The sequence below is a fragment of the Brachyhypopomus gauderio genome, chromosome 14 (genome assembly GCF_052324685.1).
Source record: "Brachyhypopomus gauderio isolate BG-103 chromosome 14, BGAUD_0.2, whole genome shotgun sequence".
In the NCBI taxonomy this organism is placed as follows: Eukaryota; Metazoa; Chordata; class Actinopteri; order Gymnotiformes; family Hypopomidae; genus Brachyhypopomus; species Brachyhypopomus gauderio.
The window spans coordinates 6,301,869-6,324,771 of record NC_135224.1 but is presented as its reverse complement, the minus strand read 5'-3'; the positions used below and the strand labels follow the sequence as shown (position 1 = coordinate 6,324,771).

The 22,903-nt window shown below is 44.9% G+C and overlaps 2 protein-coding genes across 4 annotated transcripts; both read right to left on the bottom strand.

The window, feature by feature from the left end:
- Positions 1 to 714: 714 nt before the first annotated feature.
- ccs (copper chaperone for superoxide dismutase) lies at positions 715 to 5,511 on the bottom strand. Of its 3 annotated transcripts, none has more exons than XM_076972954.1 (8): positions 5,388 to 5,510; positions 4,885 to 4,957; positions 3,170 to 3,307; positions 2,781 to 2,955; positions 2,190 to 2,250; positions 1,843 to 1,920; positions 1,504 to 1,607; positions 715 to 1,241 (listed from the first exon to the last, which is right to left on the bottom strand). In XM_076972954.1, exons 1-8 carry the CDS (start codon positions 5,409 to 5,411, stop codon positions 1,088 to 1,090), a joined length of 807 nt encoding a protein of 268 aa, XP_076829069.1. In that variant the 5' UTR covers positions 5,412 to 5,510; the 3' UTR covers positions 715 to 1,087. The 3 variants fall into 3 exon arrangements, 1 of the variants encoding a protein (XP_076829069.1); XR_013120946.1 differs by having other exon boundaries at positions 1,218 to 1,241; positions 1,730 to 1,920; positions 5,388 to 5,511; XR_013120947.1 differs by having other exon boundaries at positions 1,222 to 1,241; positions 1,717 to 1,920; positions 5,388 to 5,511.
- Positions 5,512 to 5,581: 70 nt separating this feature from the next.
- Positions 5,582 to 21,896, bottom strand: prkd4 (protein kinase D4). Its single transcript, XM_076972948.1, has 19 exons — positions 21,758 to 21,896; positions 21,251 to 21,411; positions 16,895 to 17,033; positions 16,178 to 16,309; positions 15,580 to 15,734; positions 15,201 to 15,402; positions 14,928 to 15,005; positions 10,015 to 10,135; positions 9,414 to 9,537; positions 9,099 to 9,176; positions 8,656 to 8,869; positions 8,449 to 8,477; positions 8,223 to 8,295; positions 8,012 to 8,118; positions 7,685 to 7,846; positions 7,137 to 7,235; positions 6,281 to 6,548; positions 6,048 to 6,133; positions 5,582 to 5,894 (listed from the first exon to the last, which is right to left on the bottom strand). The coding sequence occupies exons 1-19, from the start codon at positions 21,822 to 21,824 to the stop codon at positions 5,730 to 5,732; spliced, it is 2,460 nt and encodes an 819-aa protein (XP_076829063.1). The 5' UTR covers positions 21,825 to 21,896; the 3' UTR covers positions 5,582 to 5,729.
- Positions 21,897 to 22,903: the final 1,007 nt, after the last annotated feature.

The window sequence follows — 22,903 nt, the reverse complement described above, 5'->3', positions numbered from 1 at the left end:
ATATAGCACTTTTCACAGGCACAAGCCACAAAGTGCTTTACAACGGAAAATAAAATAAAATAAATCAAAGACACAAAAACACACACTATAGAACAGAAATAAAATACAGTGTACAAGGTCAACGGCTGCAACCTCCACCACTAACTAAACGCCTGCATAAAAAGGAAAGTCTTTTTAGTGTTTGGTCTGAGCTTACTTTTTAACTTTTATCATTTCAAATCGATTTAAAAATGGTTTCACTGACAGCGGGTTGGTTATGGTTCAGATGTGACACAAAAGGTACCAACCACTTTACGAACTTGGCCGGTGGAGTTCAGAATGAGTTTGATTATTCTGGTGGTACTGTAATCATTTGCTATATATTAAAAAATGTACATCTTATGAAGACTTACGGGGATCAAATATCAAGAACATCTAGATTCTAAATGCTCATATCACACAAGAATGTGGAGGGATCATTTGCATGCGATCCTCTGCAATGCCAGTGCTGCGACAGTAAATTAATGAATTATTTATTGGGCATCCTTCATTACAACTAACGTTGTGGTTTAGACCGTGTCTGTACTGGAAAATCGGCCTGCTGTGTTTTGAGAGCACGTCTCAGTTTCATGGGGCCCATGTTAATATTATACAAATCTGTAAAACTGCCTTACCATCATGAGAGAACAATGACAACAACCACTTTGAAATGGTGAAAGAAACTTAAAACAACCATGACAAATGGAAGCTTTTTTAATATCCACATAAGAGCATGAGGTCGAGTTCCTAAAGCTAGATCAAGGCACCGCTGCTGTCAGTGTCCACGCTGCAGAGGCTGAGTAAGAAATCTCTCCTGTAGGGCTGCTTCAGTCACAAGGCAAGAGATGATAGTGGGTCAACACCAGGTTGCAGTGAGTGCTATCTAGTCGGGCTAATAAGGAATTTACGAGCCACAATCCATAATTCGGTAATCATTTGGAAAGCCTGCACTAACAAGGAGAATATTATTTTTTTGGTCTCTCCAGTGTCATCATGTTCCTTTCTTCTAAGTGCACTTCTTGCCCATTGTTAAACACTAGGGCACTAGTATGTAGGGACGCTCTTGCAGTCATAGATTGGCTGGTGGCGTGTCTGTGACTCGACGTCCTTTTCCTGCTAAGGGGCGATCTCTCTCCTCCCACAGAGTGACCCCATCACAGGCACAGATCTGTTTGGGGTTCTGGAACAGTCCTGCTGAGCGAGCAATGATTCCACATGCTACCCTGGATTGAGAGAGAGAGAGAGAGATATCGTCAGATAGGCAAATAGGCTATAGCCACAGAATGCAGAATTTCTCACAATCTAGGCAAACGAACACTGTGGCCAGTTAAGATTTCAGTTGAAAACAGCACAATTAATTTACTTTTCTTTTAATCTTGCAGTTCTGAGTACCGGCTCATTTCACATGAATGCACAGTTGCCTTTCGGTGCCAAGTGCAGTGCTGTATACTAATGAACTACTGTGATTTGCAGACTGGTCACCACCTCTCCCCTGAGTTTCCTGTTGTTGACGACAGTGAGTGATTTCCTTTTCCTAGGTCATCCTCCCCTGAATCCACCACCATCGATCGGCCAATCACGTCCCAGACCTGGAAGCGGGTGGAGAAAAGGACAGCGCAAAGCCGGAAATTACTGCATCCTTTTCAGTCACAGAGAAATTAAAGCCCAACAACAAAAAAGTAACAAAACAATACACACAATGCAGACTGACTCTCTCTAAAAGGGATTAGAAGATGGTGGTGACAGAATCAAATGTGTGGTTCTCCACCCAGACCAAACGGCCTTGTCCCATTTTCATCTGATGAGATGTTGTAACTGGGTGACCTTTAACTGGGAGTCCTCCAGTCTGAATGTGGCTCTGCCATCTGCTGCTGCCAGAATGTTTCCCAGGTCCCCTACATGCTGCACCAAACACACACAACGCTGTCAGAACATCTACAGCCGGCCATGCATACTCAACGTTAACATATTTCCCATTCAACCAAGACCCTGACAAAATAAAAGTTCAAGCTATAAATGTCATAAACGTGTACTTTTATGAAACTCTCTGAGGCTGTTTGCAGAGGTACCTTTCTGAAACCATAACGTGAGCTGACTGCACTGCGTCTAGCTTTTCACATTGGCAAAGAGTTGCTAAAATTTCACTGAGTCAAAGAAAAGCGTAATGTCACCCTCTCCGTGTCCTCCGGACCGCCGTGTTGCTTCCCAAAGGGATTGTAGTGCTCCCCACAGCTGTAGGTGTGTGAGAGAGAAAGACACAGAGAAAAAAACAGAAAATGACAGATAGGCAAAATTAGAGATGGACAGACAGAAGAAGGAAAAGAGAAATTCATTATCCAAACAAAAACTGTTAAATATGAAGCTATTACAGTTCCTTTCCAAATTAAATGATTCTCAATGATACATCTATACAGCAAAGAGCAAAAGGGGTTTCTACTGAATGAGATGACATGGATCCATCAGTCTCTTTCATGTACCCACTAGTTAGCAAGCACAGCTTCAGTTTAAATTGAATGTCTGTCAGTCATGAGTTGGCCAAAGGGGGAAGCATTTAGATTTGGCATTTGGAAGTTAAACTGAGATTATTTTTATCTTTTAATGCCTCATGATAGCCTTCTGTCCCACTCCCGTGTCCTCTATGTTTTCGTAAGCACCGACAGGTAAACAGCACCATGTGATGGTCACTGAACACATCACTTACAAATACATATTTATTTTATGGGCTTTCTTATTGTAAGCGGTAATGTCAAAGGTCAAGGCACCTCATGCAGTCCTGTGTGAGGTCACCAAGCTTGTGCACATGCAGCCCGTGCAGACCAGGTTCCAGCCCATCGATCGTCCCGTCTATCAGACAGCAGTCCTGCGACAACTGCAGGAATCGGACCACACCCTGCACACGCCCTGTCCCGCTCAGCATCGCCACGGCCGTGCCCAAGTCTGACAAACACACGCGCAATATTAAACGCTGTCCGTGTTATCAACACAGAAACCCTAAAACAGCCTAAAAATGCAGTGAAGCACACGTTTCAGGAGAATCAGCTCGAGGAAGAACCTCTGAACCGTCCTGCTTGCCTGCAACCCTCGTGATCTTCACTGCGACTGAGTCTACGGCTGTGATAAGCGTAGTGGGTGGGGCCAGAGGGAGACACACCTGCCTGGGCTCCGCCCACTCCCTTCAGCACCGCTCTCCTGCCTGTGCTCTCAATCAGCGCCTGAACCTCCTGAGTGTTCAGCGACGTCTCCACCAAAACCTCTTCCCGAGACAGGTCGATGTGGACCGAACGCACGCCTGCAAACGCACCAAACACACAAACAGGCCCATAATTGCGCTGCAGTCGTCAGGACTAGACATTTGCCTTAATCAAGGTGAAAGGTCGCCAGGCAAGGCTGAGATTCAGCAGCAGATGGCCTCTGTTCACTCAGGGAAACTGGACATCGGTAAGTCAGCACCCTGACCATGTTGTGGGCCCTTCACAACTATATGAGTGACAGGCTGCTTCTATGACTAGAGATTCTGTTCAAGGTAGGTATCATGCTAATGTTCAGAAAAGCTAAAATCACATACTGTTCAGTCATTTTTGTGTTAATCTGATGGCTATCATCGGTATAATATTGATGTCACATGGTAGTTGCCTCTCCTACTTCTAATTACCGGTAACATAATTTACATTTAGGTGAACCTGAAAAATAAAGTGCAAAATCAAAGCAGCAGCAGTTGGAGGTGACGGTCATTCTCATTGGTCTTTTTATGTGCCTCCATTGTGACAGCATAATCCCAAGATATCAATTATTTGTTTTCATTTGCATGTCATCAGAAATGCAGCCTGTTGCTATGGAAAAGACAAAGTACGTGTTGCATTTAAATTTTACGTTTGACACATTAATTTCATTTAACAGCAAAAACTTTTGCCATCATTTAATAGCAAAGAAATATTGAAGATTTTATTTTTTTAATTAACCATTTAATTTCAATTATGGGTATGAAATTACAAAAAGCTGGTTAGTTACAAAATGCTCATGCTTGTATGGAAAATTACACTGCAAATGTAGCTATTTTATTTCAGTTTTCATTTTGGCATACATATTGGCACATATCTATGGAAAAAGAATTTCCAAAATGTGGGACTGCATTTTAATTGAATTGCTTTAATTATATTATCTTTATGGGATGGATTTCATTCCACACATTCAAATAGCTAATTGAGGAGAGACTAAATGCGCAGGCGCAAACATTTGCCCCTCACGCGCACCGAGTAGTCCCAGCGTGACACTCGCGCGCTACATATCTAGAGTGGTTCAGACAGTGAGGTTAGCGCAGAAAACAGCAATTAACACCTTGTTGCATGTAAAGAGCCACCATTGTTCCTCCATTAATAATGCAAACGGCACTTATGCGGGCGAATTGCATCCAAGAATATAGAGAAAGTGGCTTTGTTGGACACGGTTTAGGTTAGTTAACCTAATGATCAGATTGCTGTAATTATTATCATGGGCGTAGCTGGTGTGGGGGGTGTGAACAGGTGTGTGGGGGACACCTGCTCAAAGCTGAAATGAACCCTAAACCACTGATCATTCATTTATTATGTGTGTATTATCTGTGGCTAAAATGAACAACTGCAAAGTACAAAGTGGAGCAGCTGATTTTATAATGGAGGTAAATTTAACCCCATCTACACACCAGGGAAAAAAACACTCCCACTGCAATATACTCAAAAGTAAACAATATATAATATAAGTAAACAGAATAAAATAGTGTGTTTATTTCTAAGGTTCCCAAAATGTCACAGTAAACGTTTGAAGCCCGTGAACCCGCCGCACAGGGCGGTGAGGAGGCCGCAGGTGTCTGGTCCTCCCGGCCGGACTCACCCCGCTCCCCCTCCAGCGCTGCCCTCACGGCCCGCACGCAGCTCTCGCAGCTCAGCTGCACCGCAAACTCCAGCTGTCCGATCGAAAGAACAGCCACATGATTTTAGTCGGCACATTCTTTCTCAGTTAGTTAATGTTTAAAGCCGCGCCGTATCTCAGAGTCGTGGGGTTTGTGTATTAATTAAAATGACAGCAGCTGCCGTAAACTGACGTACACTGTCGTAAAAACGTTATCTGCTAACTAGCTAGCATACTAGCTTATACGAAGACACAACAATGTGTCTCTGCTAAAAATATATAAATAATTCTTGAAACTGGTGTTTCTAATTATTAACTTGGCTGTAGTTAGTTAACTAGCTAACGTACTATGAACTGTTACCGTACATGTTAGCAGAGGTAGCAAGCTAAGCTACATCAAACCTGTCGGTCACTAACACTCCGTGTCACATCCAGTATGTAAATCACATCAACAATGTCGTTATTGACCGAATAAACAAACTCACTTTGGCAACTTGTTTTGTTTCCATCACCACGGCGTAATATCGTGTCACAGACTTGACTTGTGAGGAAAAGAGCAAAGTACTTCAAAGTACTTTCCGCATTTCAAAATAATAGTCTCCGTACTTTCCATGAAGAAAAGCCGCAAGGTGATGAAGTAAATAAAGTAACGCCGAAGATCCGTTTATAAAATGAAACTGTCAAATACATCGTTGCATTTATTTATTGAAAGAACAAGTGTTCATATGAATTCATATACACAGAACAAGTCACAAAGTTCTTATTTACAAACCTGCATTAATGTGACAGCTATACATAATTTATTTTATTTATTTATTTATGGTGAGTTACTGGCCCTGCTCTGCAGAGGGCGCTGTTGTCATGTGGGAGGGGAGCGAGAGTCCCTTCTGTTCAGCATGTCGTCTCCAGTGATCGTCATCAGACTCGTGCGTGAGGTAACGACGGCCCATTCGCTGCTCAAACTGCCTCAGGTCACACCACAGCTGGAAGTTCTGGGAAGAGGGAGAGACAGGGAGGGGGAGAAAAGAGGAGAAGAGGAGGTTCTGTCAACAAACAACATTTTTTTTCTCCTATTTATAGTAAACAGAGAGCAGAGCTTGTTCCTCCTGGATTGGAGTCTCAGATTGAGTTCAAAACAAATGTACCTGGAGCCACGAGTGTCCCATAGCCTTACCCACACTGAACCTGCGACGAACAACCACTTGCAACAGGTTATTAATCAGGCTCACCGCTGAGAGAGACAGGAAGGGGAGGGGGTAGAGAGAAATCAAAAGGAAATAAAAGAATGAAGATGAAGAAAACAAATAATATATACATTATTTATTTATTTAAAAGAAAACATTTAGCAGGTGGGAAAGGGCCCAGGGTTCACCCTCACCCTCCAGAGAGATGAGCGACCAGGGCTGGCGAGGGTACATGAAAGCAGCGTTGGTGATCTGCTGGTGAATGTCCTCGTCCTCGTTGAAAGGGAATGTCCCACTCAGGCTCACGTACAGGATCACACCCACCGCCCACATGTCCAGTGACCGGTTGTAGCCATGGTTACTGATTACCTCAGGGGCCAGGTATGCCGGCGTGCCCACCACAGAACGACGGAAGGACTTCTCGCCAATGATGCGGGCGAAACCAAAGTCACACAGTTTCACCTGAGACAATAGAGGTGGAGTCAGCTTACGGTAGTGAGCTTTGTCAGAGGATTTCTGTCACGTCTTGGTGATTCACATCCTGCCAGATTATTTATGAGAAAACCTGAACCACAATTTAGTTACACTCTGACATGATGCATTTCTGAGTGTTTTATGTTACTCATGCATTTTAAATCACTACTCTACAGGATCACTACAGGAATGTTCTAGCCAATATACATTACATGACATCAACATGCTGATAATGAAATACAACTCAAAACGTGATTTAGGGTCCTTTAACCTTCTGAGTATTGCAGTTCAAGGTAACAAAACAAATAATCTCAAACCGGGACCATGAGAACAGTCTACAGTTCATCCAATCCTGTCTACCACAGCACCTGATCCAGGGCACCTGTGTTGTGCCCCCATGTACCACAGCACCTGATCCAGGGCACCTGTGTTGTGCCCCCATGTACCACAGCACCTGATCCAGGGCACCTGTGTTGTGCCCCCATGTGCTGACAGCCCCGTGATGTGTGTGTTGGGCTAGGTCGGAGCTGGCCTGGCGAGGCTGTTTGGGAGTGTAAGGCGCGATCAGGACCAGACCTGCGGGAAGGGCTCGGGCACGGTGAGCAGAACGTTCTCAGGCTTAAGGTCACAGTGGGCGATGTGCTTCATGTGCAGGTAACGCAGGGCCTCCAGGATCTGAAGTACACCAGACAGACAACGATCAGGTACCGACAGCTCACGAGCACCGACAGGTCGCTCAAAGCCAGACGCTGAACCTCTCCACCAGGGATACTCACTTGGGATGGAGGGACCCTTTTAGTCCTGTATCCTGCTGCTATATGTCATATCTCTTCCTATCTGAAGGGCCTAGAGGTCTCACAGTGACTGTGACATCACAGTGGAATGTAAGGACTTGCCTCCTCTAATATACATGATTCATGAGGTGTGAAATGTAGATGGGAGTTGAATCGTGGAGTGCAAAATCTGGACAACGTTAAACAAACGAATAACCGTGGCCTCTCCAAACTGACGGAACATGATCCCAGGTTTATTTTAAACTCGGTGACTAATAATACTGCAGTCAGAAAGCACACATGTCCCCAGACAGAACCAAGAAGTCATCAAAGCCGTGTTTCCATAGTTACCTGTATAACCAAGAAGCGTGTGATGCGTTCAGGCAGTCGGCCATTCTCATTGGACAGGATCATCTCCAGCATGTCACTGTGGAGCTTCTCCATGACGACAAATGTGCGGTCAGCGGTCTCGAACATGTCCTCGAGTACGATGACACCGGGATGGGACAGACTCTGACACACACACACACACACACACACACACACACACACACACACACACACACACACAAAAACATAAATAAATAAACAAACGTTAAACACTGAGCAGGGCAATAAAGAGATGAGCTGTTTTTAAGACCACTGAAAAACAAGTGAATCCAGATTGTTTTCTCTAACCTGCAGTATGGCCACCTCGTTTCTGCTCTGTCTCTGGTGTGTGGTGGGGAAACGCGTCTTATCGATGACCTTAATGGCCACCGGGCGTCCGGTGTGCCTGTGTGTGCCTGTACACGAACACACACGCGGTCACACAAGCACACGACTCAGTAAGTGTCCAACTCAGCACAGTGTGAGGCAGAACGGGGCTCTCAGTGGAGGAGAAGCTCACCTCCATACACCACACCAAACTGCCCAGAGCCCAGCAGCTCGTCCGAGAAAATCTGATACAGCGCACTAATATCCTGAGACAGGAACACAGGCGCACACACACACACACACACACACACACACACACACGACGAACAGAAAAGACACAGTTTTATGATCACATATCTGTGTAGAGCTGGAGTGTGAATCATTGAATTATTTAATCTCTGGAGGTGAACAGTGCTCACCTGAGTTTCTTCACAAACTCCTCTATTGTCTAGAAATATCAGCAAGAACAAGATTAATCAGGCAAATTCTTGACAGTGCCGATGCACCTTTTTAATAATGCCATAGTTAAGATATCCAAGGAATCAGATATGGAGTTAGAGGAACGCTGTGTGTGTGTGTGTGTGTGTGTGTGTGTGAGAGAGAGAGAGAGAGAGAGAGAGAGAGACCTGATGACTCTCTCTTCATGTGGCCACTGCTTTGCAGGGGCATGAGGGCCAGTCTGATGGCTGACTCCCAAACGGGCCCCTCCTTATCGGCAAACACACAGTAGACCACAGAGCTCGTCACCAGCTCAAACGAGTGACTGTCGTCGCCAGGCAACAGTGGAAGGACCAGCTGGCCTGGTCCTCGAACCAGCAGCACCTCAGAGAGAAGCAACTCCTGCAGAGCACACATGCGGTGGGTTACAGCAGCAAACCCCTTCTGACCAGCGTATGGTGGCCAAACCTAGACCACTGTAGTTCTTAAGAGACAGTATGAGTGTTATAAGGCATTATAAGGTAAAGAAAAACCTTCTTATAAAACACGGACATGCAGCTGGATACGAGTGCCACATGGTGGATGTGATGGTGCAGTGTTACTCCACGCTGCAGGAAGAGAGGCGGCCCACCTTGTAATACTTGCTGGTGTTCTCATGCTGGTACATTGTGATGCTTTTCCCATCTAGAATCCAGTAGTGCCTTTTTCTCTGGGACACAAAACACATTTCTGGGTGTTATTATTATTATTTTGGGTTTTTTTATTATGATTTGTAAGCCACCTCACGGGAAGAGTCCACAATTCTCATCTAAGATAATCAACGCAGCTCTTGTGTTCAGACCAGGTGTGAGGTGGGTGGGGGTGCGTGTGTAAGGCGGGTGGGGGTGTGTGTGAGGTGGGTGGGTGGGGGTGCATGTGTGAGGCGGGTGGGGGTCCGTGTACTCACCAGGGCGTCTACGTCAGTACGGTGAAGCAGCCAGCCACTCCTCAGAATCCCACTGCACCTCCTCTTGTTGTGTCTGACTGACTGGACGACTCTCATGAGGGGAATATTACTGCTGAAACACGGCCTGGGGGGGAATCACACACCAATCACTAACTGGAACATTAAATTAAAGACTAATTTATTGCTGTGAAATATGTGTGCTATAGTACAACAATATTATAATTATAGTTGTAGTTAGTACTGTATGTATGATCATTCAACAATAGCATGTATGAGTAGTGAGTAGCGTAATGATTATTGGACTTATGTATGTGTAGTAAATGTAGGATAATAATAGACTATAGGAATAAATGTTTGAAGATTAATGAATAATTGACTATAGGTCTGTGTGTACTACATGTATTATGATTAATGAATAAGGATGATGAATGAAGTGTACTACAAGCAGGATGATGAGTGAAGTGTACTACAAGCAGGATGATGAATGAAGTGTACTACAAGCAGGATGATGAATGAAGTGTACTACAAGCAGGATGATGAATGAAGTGTACTACAAGCAGGATGATGAGTGTGTAATGGACTACAGCCCAAGGCTGGTTACCCTATTGGTGACTGTGCTGCGGGGGTGTCCACAGTCTCTCTATGGCGATACTCCTCATAAATAGCATTCACGGTTTCTACAGCCATGTCCTCCTCAGAGTCTCCCTGCTGAGCACTGTTGTCTGCGAGGGACAGACAGAAGAAAAACACTTTGTTGGTTTCGGTTTGAGGGTATGAACTCTCTGTAGATGTAGTGTGTGTGTGTATGGGAATGACATCTCTGTAGATGTAGTGTGTGTAGGGGAATGTCATCTCTGTAGATGTAGTGTGTGTAAGGGAATTACATCTCTGTAGATGTAGTGTGTGTGTAGGGGACTGACATCTCTGTAGATGTAGTGTGTGTAGGGGAATGTCATCTCTGTAGATGTAGTGTGTGTAAGGGAATTACATCTCTGTAGATGTAGTGTGTGTAAGGGAATGACATCTCTGTAGATGTAGTGTGTGTAGGGGAATGACATCTCTGTAGATGTAGTGTGTGTAAGGGAATGTCATCTCTGTAGATGTAGTGTGTGTAAGGGAATGTCATCTCTGTAGATGTAGTGTGTGTAAGGGAATGACATCTCTGTAGATGTAGTGTGTGTAAGGGAATGACATCTCTGTAGATGTAGTGTGTGTAAGGGAATGACATCTCTGTAGATGTAGTGTGTGTAAGGGAATTACATCTCTGTAGATGTAGTGTGTGTAAGGGAATGACATCTCTGTAGATGTAGTGTGTGTAAGGGAATGTCATCTCTGTAGATGTAGTGTGTGTAAGGGAATGTCATCTCTGAAGATGTAGTGTGTGTAAGGGAATTACATCTCTGTAGATGTAGTGTGTGTAAGGGAATGACATCTCTGTAGATGTAGTGTGTGTAAGGGAATGACATCTCTGTAGATGTAGTGTGTGTAGGGGAATGACATCTCTGTAGATGTAGTGTGTGTAAGGGAATGTCATCTCTGTAGATGTAGTGTGTGTAAGGGAATGTCATCTCTGTAGATGTAGTGTGTGTAAGGGAATGTCATCTCTGTAGATGTAGTGTGTGTAAGGGAATGACATCTCTGTAGATGTAGTGTGTGTAAGGGAATGACATCTCTGTAGATGTAGTGTGTGTAGGGGACTGACATCTCTGTAGATGTAGTGTGTGTAAGGGAATGTCATCTCTGTAGATGTAGTGTGTGTAAGGGAATGTCATCTCTGTAGATGTAGTGTGTGTAAGGGAATGACATCTCTGTAGATGTAGTGTGTGTAAGGGAATGGCATCTCTGTAGATGTAGTGTGTGTAGGGGACTGACATCTCTGTAGATGTAGTGTGTGTAAGGGAATGTCATCTCTGTAGATGTAGTGTGTGTGTATGGGAATTACATCTCTGTAGATGTAGTGTGTGTAAGGGAATGTCATCTCTGTAGATGTAGTGTGTGTGTATGGGACTGACATCTCTGTAGATGTAGTGTGTGTGTAAGGGAATGACATCTCTGTAGATGTAGTGTGTGTAGGGGACTGACATCTCTGTAGATGTAGCGTGTGTAGGGGAATTACATCTCTGTAGATGTAGTGTGTGTGTAGGGGACTGACATCTCTATAGATGTAATGTGTGTAAGGGAATGACATCTCTGTAGATGTAGTGTGTGTGTAGGGGAATTACATCTCTGTAGATGTAGTGTGTGTGTAGGGGACTGACATCTCTATAGATGTAATGTGTGTAAGGGACTGACATCTCTGTAGATGTAGTGTGTGTGTAGGGGACTGACATCTCTGTAGATGTAGTGTGTGTGTATGGGACTGACATCTCTGTAGATGTAGTGTGTGTAAGGGAATGTCATCTCTGTAGATGTAGTGTGTGTAGGGGAATGACATCTCTGTAGATGTAGTGTGTGTAAGGGAATGACATCTCTATAGATGTAGTGTGTGTAAGGGAATGTCATCTCTGTAGATGTAGTGTGTGTAGGGGAATGACATCTCTGTAGATGTAGTGTGTGTAAGGGAATTACATCTCTGTAGATGTAGTGTGTGTAGGGGAATGACATCTCTGTAGATGTAGTGTGTGTAAGGGAATGACATCTCTATAGATGTAGTGTGTGTAAGGGAATGTCATCTCTGTAGATGTAGTGTGTGTAAGGGAATTACATCTCTGTAGATGTAGTGTGTGTAGGGGAATGACATCTCTGTAGATGTAGTGTGTGTGTAGGGGATTGACATCTCTGTAGATGTAGTGTGTGTGTAGGGGATTGACATCTCTGTAGATGTAGTGTGTGTAGGGGAATGACATCTCTGTAGATGTAGTGTGTGTAAGGGAATGTCATCTCTGTAGATGTAGTGTGTGTAAGGGAATGACATCTCTGTAGATGTAGTGTGTGTAAGGGAATGACATCTCTGTAGATGTAGTGTGTGTAAGGGAATGACATCTCTGTAGATGTAGTGTGTGTAGGGGACTGACATCTCTGTAGATGTAGTGTGTGTAAGGGAATGACATCTCTGTAGATGTAGTGTGTGTAAGGGAATGACATCTCTGTAGATGTAGTGTGTGTAGGGGACTGACATCTCTGTAGATGTAGTGTGTGTAAGGGAATGTCATCTCTGTAGATGTAGTGTGTGTGTATGGGAATTACATCTCTGTAGATGTAGTGTGTGTAAGGGAATGTCATCTCTGTAGATGTAGTGTGTGTGTATGGGACTGACATCTCTGTAGATGTAGTGTGTGTGTAAGGGAATGACATCTCTGTAGATGTAGTGTGTGTAGGGGACTGACATCTCTGTAGATGTAGCGTGTGTAGGGGAATTACATCTCTGTAGATGTAGTGTGTGTGTAGGGGAATTACATCTCTGTAGATGTAGTGTGTGTGTAGGGGACTGACATCTCTATAGATGTAATGTGTGTAAGGGAATGACATCTCTGTAGATGTAGTGTGTGTGTAGGGGAATTACATCTCTGTAGATGTAGTGTGTGTGTAGGGGAATGACATCTCTATAGATGTAATGTGTGTAAGGGACTGACATCTCTGTAGATGTAGTGTGTGTGTAGGGGACTGACATCTCTGTAGATGTAGTGTGTGTGTATGGGACTGACATCTCTGTAGATGTAGTGTGTGTAAGGGAATGACATCTCTATAGATGTAGTGTGTGTAAGGGAATGTCATCTCTGTAGATGTAGTGTGTGTAAGGGAATTACATCTCTGTAGATGTAGTGTGTGTAGGGGAATGACATCTCTGTAGATGTAGTGTGTGTGTAGGGGATTGACATCTCTGTAGATGTAGTGTGTGTGTAGGGGAATGACATCTCTGTAGATGTAGTGTGTGTAGGGGACTGACATCTCTGTAGATGTAGTGTGTGTAAGGGAATGTCATCTCTGTAGATGTAGTGTGTGTAAGGGAATTACATCTCTGTAGATGTAGTGTGTGTAAGGGAATTACATCTCTGTAGATGTAGTGTGTGTAGGGGAATGACATCTCTGTAGATGTAGTGTGTGTAAGGGAATGTCATCTCTGTAGATGTAGTGTGTGTGTAAGGGAATGTCATCTCTGTAGATGTAGTGTGTGTAAGGGAATGTCATCTCTGTAGATGTAGTGTGTGTAAGGGAATGACATCTCTGTAGATGTAGTGTGTGTGTATGGGAATTACATCTCTGTAGATGTAGTGTGTGTAAGGGAATGTCATCTCTGTAGATGTAGTGTGTGTGTAAGGGAATGTCATCTCTGTAGATGTAGTGTGTGTAAGGGAATGTCATCTCTGTAGATGTAGTGTGTGTAAGGGAATGACATCTCTGTAGATGTAGTGTGTGTAAGGGAATTACATCTCTGTAGATGTAGTGTGTGTAGGGGAATGACATCTCTGTAGATGTAGTGTGTGTAAGGGAATGTCATCTCTGTAGATGTAGTGTGTGTAAGGGAATGACATCTCTGTAGATGTAGTGTGTGTAAGGGAATGACATCTCTGAAGATGTAGTGTGTGTAAGGGAATTACATCTCTGTAGATGTAGTGTGTGTAGGGGAATGACATCTCTGTAGATGTAGTGTGTGTAAGGGAATGTCATCTCTGTAGATGTAGTGTGTGTAAGGGAATTACATCTCTGTAGATGTAGTGTGTGTAAGGGAATTACATCTCTGTAGATGTAGTGTGTGTAGGGGAATGACATCTCTGTAGATGTAGTGTGTGTGTAAGGGAATGACATCTCTGTAGATGTAGTGTGTGTAGGGGACTGACATCTCTGTAGATGTAGTGTGTGTAGGGGACTGACATCTCTGTAGATGTAGCGTGTGTAGGGGAATTACATCTCTGTAGATGTAGTGTGTGTGTAGGGGAATGACATCTCTGTAGATGTAGTGTGTGTAGGGGACTGACATCTCTGAAGATGTAGTGTGTGTGTAGGGGAATGTCATCTCTGTAGATGTAGTGTGTGTAGGGGACTGACATCTCTGAAGATGTAGTGTGTGTAAGGGAATGTCATCTCTGTAGATGTAGTGTGTGTGTAGGGGAATGTCATCTCTGTAGATGTAGTGTGTGTAAGGGAATGTCATCTCTGTGCCCGGTGCTCACTGACACTGTGCAAGAGGTCTGATATACGACATATATGATGTTTGTGGACTACTCTGGATCTTAGGACAAAGGCCAAAAGTGAGAAGCTTTAACCTTTAACGAGCTTAACAGAGCAGCACTAAAAAGAGGGATGTGACGTGACATGATTTGTCAACAGTACTTCAAAACAGAGGTCCCTGACCTCTGGAAAAAACTAGCATTCTGCAGAATTCATGTCTAACACTTACAAATCCCACTCCTGACTAGACTGGTTATACCTTCTGAAACATTAAAAATAACCTAAATGTTTCAGATAATGATTGAAGATGAACTAATTTGGATGTATACATGGTAGGCTTCAATATGTAGTTCTGCCCTCTGTATGTGTATGTGGTGTGTGCACGTGTGTGTAACTTGGTATCACCTTCTCCATTGGCTTTCTCTCCTCTGCAGTCTGGAGGAACCTGAGGTTCACAGCGTCGATGACAGTTAAATTTACAGTCTGTAAACAGAAGGAGATGGAAGATCTAAAATATTCCAGTAAAAGACAACCTCAAGTCAAGAACATAGTGAGATTTACAAGCCCTTATGACTGGACAATATGGCAGTCTTTCTGCGGTGAAATGGAGCAGCAGGATCACTCGTTCCACAGCCGACCTCTCTGACCTTTCACCCGGAAGTGGTATGGGGTTCTCACCGGAGCACTGCAGGCCCTGGCGGAAGAGGCCCTTGAGCAGCCGGTAGCAGAACTGACAGGCGGTGGGCTTGGTGTAGGTGTGGATGTGGAACGTGTGGGGCACCAGGGGACGCCCCCCTCTCCCCCCCTCACTCAGTCCCAACCACACAGGCCTGTCTGCCCAGGACGAGGGCCGAGACCGAGACGGCTTCGACAAGCTGATCTACGGGGAGAGGGGAGGAAGAGGGTGGAGGAAGAGGGTGGAGGAAACGAGACAAGCAGGAAAATCAAAACGAATCATTTAGTACAGCTCTGCGAAAGGCAGCCGACGCTGTTTCCTGCGCGGTGAGGGGTGGAGGTGTGTGGAGATGAGGCGGGTGGAGGCGGGTGGAGGCGGTACCTCCTCCAGGCTGCCCCCGGTGTGGTTGCTGAGGGAGGGCAGGCGGGGACGGGAGGGCGGGAACAGAGACAGACTCGGCCCACACGGCCGGTACACACGTGTGCAGTCGTTGGCCAGCGCCAGTGCGCAGCGCTTGTGAAAGTCTAGACCACAACCTGAGAAAGGGTGAGGAGGAGGGGGATGGAGGAAGAGGAGGGAGGGAGGGAAGGAGGGAGAGAGGAGGAAGAGAAGTCTACAATGAACAGGAAACAAGGGGGAGCGAGATGGCTATCGGAGCCTCGTACGGCACATGACACACTTGACATTTTGGCTTTAGCCTCAGAGTTAAAGTGCAGAGCGTGAGCTTTAATTCACGGGTGTGCACGTAAACACGATGGACGGCAGAAGAACAGAACCACTGGTGCTCTGTCTCTCAGCTTTAGGGGACAAAGCAAAATACAGCTGGCTAGCACAGGTTAGCATCACAGATTATCATAATGGTAAGACCACAGCAATATAATCTCAGAGGATGAGCCCCAAAAAGAGGCAGTTGTGTGTCAACACCCACATTCTGTGAGCCAAACAGGTGTGTGCACACACACACACACACATGTGTTACCTTCACATTTTAATCCCTGTCGAACGAGTCCCCAGAGCATCTCTCCACACTGATGACAAAATGTAGGCGTTCGATATGATTGGACCACCAAGGAATGGGGGCGGAACTTAACCTCAGTTAATGAGGCAGAAGCTGAAAGAATGAAAATGATTGACATGTTAATTTCATTGTGGATATAAATTATTTTGGCTAACAAGAAATATTAGAAGTGTTTAATATACAGGATGCAAATGTGTGTGTATATATATGAATATATGTCAAATTAAATGAAATATTTGTCAATTGTGATTTTTCACCGCAATCAAAAATTGGCCCCCGCATTTACCCATCTGTGCAGTTAACAAACACACACACACACACACACACACACACACACACACACACACACACACACACACACACACACACACACACACACACACACACACACACACACACACACACACACACACACACACACACACACACACACACACACACACACTAGTGATTACTAAGGGGCTGTGGTGCACACATGCCCAGAGTGGTGGGCAGCCCTAGCCTGGTGTCCGGGGAGCAGTTGGGGTTAGGTGCCTTGCTCAAGGGCACCTCAGTCATGGCCTCAGGCCTGGGAATCGAACCCACGACCCTCTGGTCACAAGACCAGTTCCCTACCACAGGACCATGACCATGACGTGTGCATATGTTTGTGTTTTCTGTGTGTACGTGTGTACTGACCAGCGAGGACCACCTCCACCACATCTCCATCCTGCAGGTAGTGTTGCTCTGTGAGTCGCTGCAGGATCTGTTCTGTCTTGGGATCATGTCTAAAGAGGAGCAGCTTCTCACCAAGACCTACCACACTCCAGTCTGGAGCCTAGTACACACACACACACACATACTCCAGTCAGAGCCTGGGCCAGCAGTAAGAACACACACACACACACACACACACACACACACACACACACACACACACACACACACACCAGTCAGAAACCTGGAGTCAACAGAAACACACACACACACACACACACACACACACACACACGCACGCACGCACGCACACTCCAGAGCCTGGGCCAGCAGTAAGAAACACACACACACACACACACACACACACACACTCACTCCAGTCAGAAACCTGGAGTCAACAGAACACACACACACACACACACACACACACACACACACACACACACACACACACACACACACACACACACACACACTCCAGTCAGAAGCCTGGAGTCAGCAGAGAGAAACACATGCATGCAGACACACACACACACACACACACACACTCCAGTCAGAAGCCTGAGAGAAACACATGCAGGCAGGCACGCACACACACGCACACACACACATGCACACACACACGCTCCTGGGCTGAATGCAGCCCTACAGGTGCACAGCTAGCCCACAGTGGGACTGCTTCAGCTGTAGCCCACACAGCCTCGGCCTCTTTAAAGGTCAAACCTGCTGGCTTTTCCAACCAAGAGGAAATGACCTAAAAAGGAGAGAAGAGACTAAAGGGAAGGAGTAGGCAGGCAGCTGTGAGCGTGGAGGAGGGCTGGCTTCCAACGTTCACACACTACCTGCAGTGGAGACACAAATACACACAGAAGAAATACTGGAAGCAGAGGTGGGAGGGGCCATGGGGGAGGGGCAGGTGGGAGGGGCCAGTCTATCAATTCAGAGAAAACTATTTTTGTTAAATTAAAAATAAGTATTTAAGGTCAGAATTTGAAACCAAGTGAAAGTCTCCTGCGCAGTGGAGACTTGCTCAGACAGAAACAGACACCCCCCCAGGAGGAATATACTCTGCCCTTAAAATTATAAGCAAAAGCAGTGACAATGTTATTACCTCAGCTGATAACAGGGCTGTCGTTCGAAAGAAAAGACCTTTACAAGACAGAAGCAGTCTACCAGCTTTCTGCTCCTGGTTTGTATAGAGAGATCAGCTCTGCCAACACCACACAATTACAGTCGTACATGTTCACTACTGATCAGGCCTTTCAGCAGGCCGTCTCTCTGACCTTCTTACTGGAGATTTATCTAAGTTGCTCCCAGCTCTTGAATATACATGGAATACAACGTGGCATGAGGATATAATCTTTTTGAATGTTTGAGAAAAGTATGCAAATTCTTAATTAAATGCCACCATCTATTAAAAGCATACGAACTCTCATTCCTATCTGCAATACAATTCTTCACATACCAAGTGAATTTTGCAGTTAAAGTATGGAAATGTGTGAATAGTCTCAGAGCTGTAGAGTTCCTACAAATAAAACAGTGGCTAATATACAAAAACTCTTCAGGACTCTCCAGGATAATGCAGAGACTGCACCCCCCACCCCAGGATAATGCAGAGACTGCACCCCCCCCCCCCAGGATAATGCAGAGACTGCACCCCCCCCCCCTTTAAAGATCCTCCACTAATCTCCTGAAGACAAGACAGCCATCAAAGCCATGCTCATTAGAGTGAGATAAACGACCAGACAGATAACAACCAGTGGTGCTGTAGTCTGCAACCGCTCTCAATATGCCAGATGTAGATTTATTAACACAACAACTAACACAGCATCTCCAGGCTTTATATTGGAGATACTGAGAGAGGGTGTCAACAAACCGAACACACTGAATTATGGTGCGCGCGCACACACACACACACACACACACACACACACACACACACACACACACACACACACACACACACACACACATCACCTATTTAATAAACTACAAATATCCATTTATAAAATGGTACTCATTAGATGTTCAGTCAATGAAACAAAGAGACCTGGACCTACTCTGACAACTGTGGTGAGCTTGTAGATATGAAAGGTATCAACACACCCGTTAAGCAACTGTTAAGTCCGTGTTAACAGCTTTAAATCTGGATCTACTGGGAAATGACACACAAATCAAAACCTGTTTGTTTTGCAGCCAGTTCGTTTAGTTTGTAATCTTAATTCTCCATCTTCTCATGTTGAGATACATCACATGACTCATGAACCCACTACAAGAAAAGGATTGTGTGATGGAAACTGATGAGAAACCCTGTAACACTCACATGGGGTACATGGTAATATTGTTTATTGTTATTATTCTAACTTGACATTATCACTCAAGCATACTGCCCAGGCAGAAATACAGACTCTCACAGGCAGAGAGACAGACTCTCACAGGAAGAGAGAGAGAGACTTTCTCAGGCAGAGAGACAGACTCTCTCAGGCAGAGAGACAGCCTTTCTCAGGCAGAGAGACAGACTCTCACAGGCAGAGAGACAGCCTCTCTCAGGCAGAGAGACAGCCTTTCTCAGGCAGAGAGACAGACTCTCAGTAATTTTACATTTCATATTTGCACAACAAGATCTTAAATACTGCAGAGCAACAGGAAATATATGATCCATGCTCATAAGTGAAGTAACCTTGCCAAACTTTTCAGCTATTGGTGACTATTAAAACATGCAAAGCAGTCTGTGAATGGCAGTTCATGTTAATTTATCTACTGTTAGCTGCTTCTCAGCACAGAGAGGGTGTGTGTCTGTTTCTGTGTGTGTATTTTGTGTGTGTGTTGCTTAGACCAGGCAGAGGAAAAAGGAGGGCAAGTGAAAGAGAAGAACAAAGGTGTCTGTGGTTGGAAAATGAGTTACATATGCAGCTAACCACACATCATGCAAGAGCAGACAGCACAGATCAGAGCTGCACTGTCGCCATGTCTCTCTCTCTGGCCCTCACATGCAAATCTGCTTTGTGATGTCATATTCCACGTAATTAACTCATAGTTAATTAACAGTGACTACTAAACGGGAGGGCAAAAAAGTTGTAGTACCTCAAATCTTTAAGAAAGTCCAATTAGACAATCCAAGACTGAATTTGGATTTGAGGTCCCGAACTGAATTATTCTGTTGTAGCCCATCAGTCAATTCTACATACACACCAAATGCACACCCACCCTGCTGGGAAGAGCTCCATCACACCTGGATCTGACACCGAGCTGGTGAAGGCTAGCTGGTTCCCCCTTGGAGCAGGGTCAGGGATACGGATGCTTCCTGGCAGCTACTTGCTCTCAGTCTCTCCTCATGAATCTTCTAGAGATGTTTATTGTGTTTCTTGAACATCATGGGACAGCTGAGCACGCTTGGAGGGGAAGACTAACTGCCCAGTGCTGTCTATGTTAGCGATTGGTTAGAAAAGTGATAGAAGGAGTGAGAGACACTGCTGACCTCATGGGAGTTGTGCTGCTCATTATTAAAGGGATTAAACAGTCCCACTACAATCTGTGACATTACCATTACAAATCTGTAACAGCACAATTACAAAGTGCATCAATATGACAGATGAATCTAGTAAGTGTGAGGTGTTCCTAACAAAGAGGTCAGTAAGTATATAAGCCCAGAAACACCCAGCATGTTTCAACGCTTACAGTAGGAATGTAGTGTTCTGAGCACACCTGCTACACTCTACACCTTGGTAAGTACTGACCTGGGACCAGTTTTACCATAATAACCTGGTAAAACTTTCCACATGTTGGCTGTCCTACCAACCACAGGTTTCATTCAAGCCAAGCACTCAGCAACAGTGCCATAGTGTGGCTGAACCATCTGACCAAGGGCAGAATCTTCCTCAGTGATGTCATGAGGCTGAGTGATGTCATGAGGTTGAGCGACGTCATGAGGTTGAGTGATGTCGTGAGGCTGAGTGATGTCGTGAGGCTGAGTGATGTCATAAGGCTGGGTAATGTCATAAGGCTGGGTGATGTCATGAGGCTGAATGATGTCATGAGGCTTGGTGATGTCATGAGGCTGAGTGATGTTTTAGTAAGTGCCTCACAGCAGAGGCTTCATTCAGCTGACCAACAGAAAAGATGTTTCATGCCTAATGTCACCTAATCTGTCACGACTTGTATCAAACTACACGTCCATGTTAAAATAATCACCTCAACTGCCTATAAAATACCAGAACTACCATCACATAATTGAGTCACCAAACTGACAAATGCAAAGTGCAGTAAATAAAACTGGACCAACAGGTGCCACATTAAAATTTCACATAATAACAATTTTTAAGGATGGTGGATTCATACCTGCTTCTCGATGATGTCTGCCGCCACTTTCTTGGCACTTTTGAAACTGAGGCGGCTCTCCGGCACTCTGACGGCCTCACTGAAGAGGCCGATCTGGAAGCTGACGCGGATGGGCCCCCGACGACCCGTCTCTGGCCCCATGGACATCGCAGAGAAAGAAGCTTGAGGGACAATGAAGAAACAACCACATTGATTCAAAACAGAAGTCTTAAAAAGTTGCAGGTACTTGATGTAACATTTGCTGGTTGTAAGAAGCGAGAGAACTGCATGTTTTCGACACGCCTCCCAGTGTGAACAGTAAGGCAACGCTCCGAGTGTGCACACCTGAACATTCGCTGATGATAGAAACCCCCCCTAAATAGAAACATCAAGTGGTTGGCTTGTATCAGCTGAAGACAAAAACTTCACGTCAGAGAAGACTTACAGAACCATGAAGCATCCCAGGTTTGTGCAAATGCTGCAGGGTGTGAACTATAGGAGCTACCAGAGAAAATGGAAGGCACTTACCAGAAATGCTAGAGTCCAGTGGTTCGAGCTCCACCCTCGGTGACTGGGGGTTCACACCAGCGGCCATTTTCTCTCACCTCAGTGAGGAAGGAAGACAGCCTCTCTTTAGAGCTGTGTGTTTTGTGCTGCTTCTCATCACACACCGGCTTCCTTTTGTGAGGCGTATTTAACTAATGACACTCCGGTGGCAGACAGGAAGTTCTTTCTCTCACACGCATATACTCAGAGCACTTGTTTTTACACAATAGGTAAGGCTTCCTACACACTCGAGTCCTTTCATCTTTTTTTTTTCATTTTTACTTTAAAATGATCTGGCCCAATGACATTTCTACATAGACGTCAGGTTATTAAAACCCACAAATTTGTGATCATACACTTATGACATGTAATCATGCACCATGCATAAGACAAAATAATAAACTGAAAGTCAAACTTATTCAAAATAAAAATTAATAAAGCAAATCAACCACACAAAATTGGTTTGAAAAGTAACTTTTTTATTAATTTTCAAAATTTTATATGAAATACATGAGGTTGGCCCCTTCACAAGCAAAACCTTTGAAGAGCACTTAACTAACTCCGCCCCCATAACCACAAAAATCAGCATGGCTGCATTCAAAAGCCCTGGGGAGATAAGCTACACTCTGCTGATGGTCCGATGCCAGTACTGTGGTATGTCTGATAATGGTTAAGACTGAAATATGGTTGGAGAGAGCAGATGTTAGATTAGCACATAAAGCAGCTGTTCAACAGAACCCCTCCGCTGGGCTCCAGGTTCACATTCCTCAGCACATGAAGTGTTGATTAATCCAAGGGGTCAGAGGAAAGCAGATTAGGAGATTAGGGTGGCTGTGTGCACGCAGTGGAGTGGCGTAATCTCACGGAGTGGAGGTTGAAGCTCCATTCACACTGGTTCACATCAGCAAACGCGTCATTTAGCAGAGGCGTGTGCTGCAGTCTAGGACTGAGCTGCTTCAGTTAAGACTACAAGTAGAGCAAGAGGTTCCTACATAAACGTGTTTGTGTGTGTGGACAAGGAAGTAAAGACAAAGGACAAACCAAAATCTGCTGCAGTCTACAGTGAGTCTACACATTCACCTGTCCTCACAAACACCCGTCTGCCCCAGGCTCCAGAGAGTATCTCCA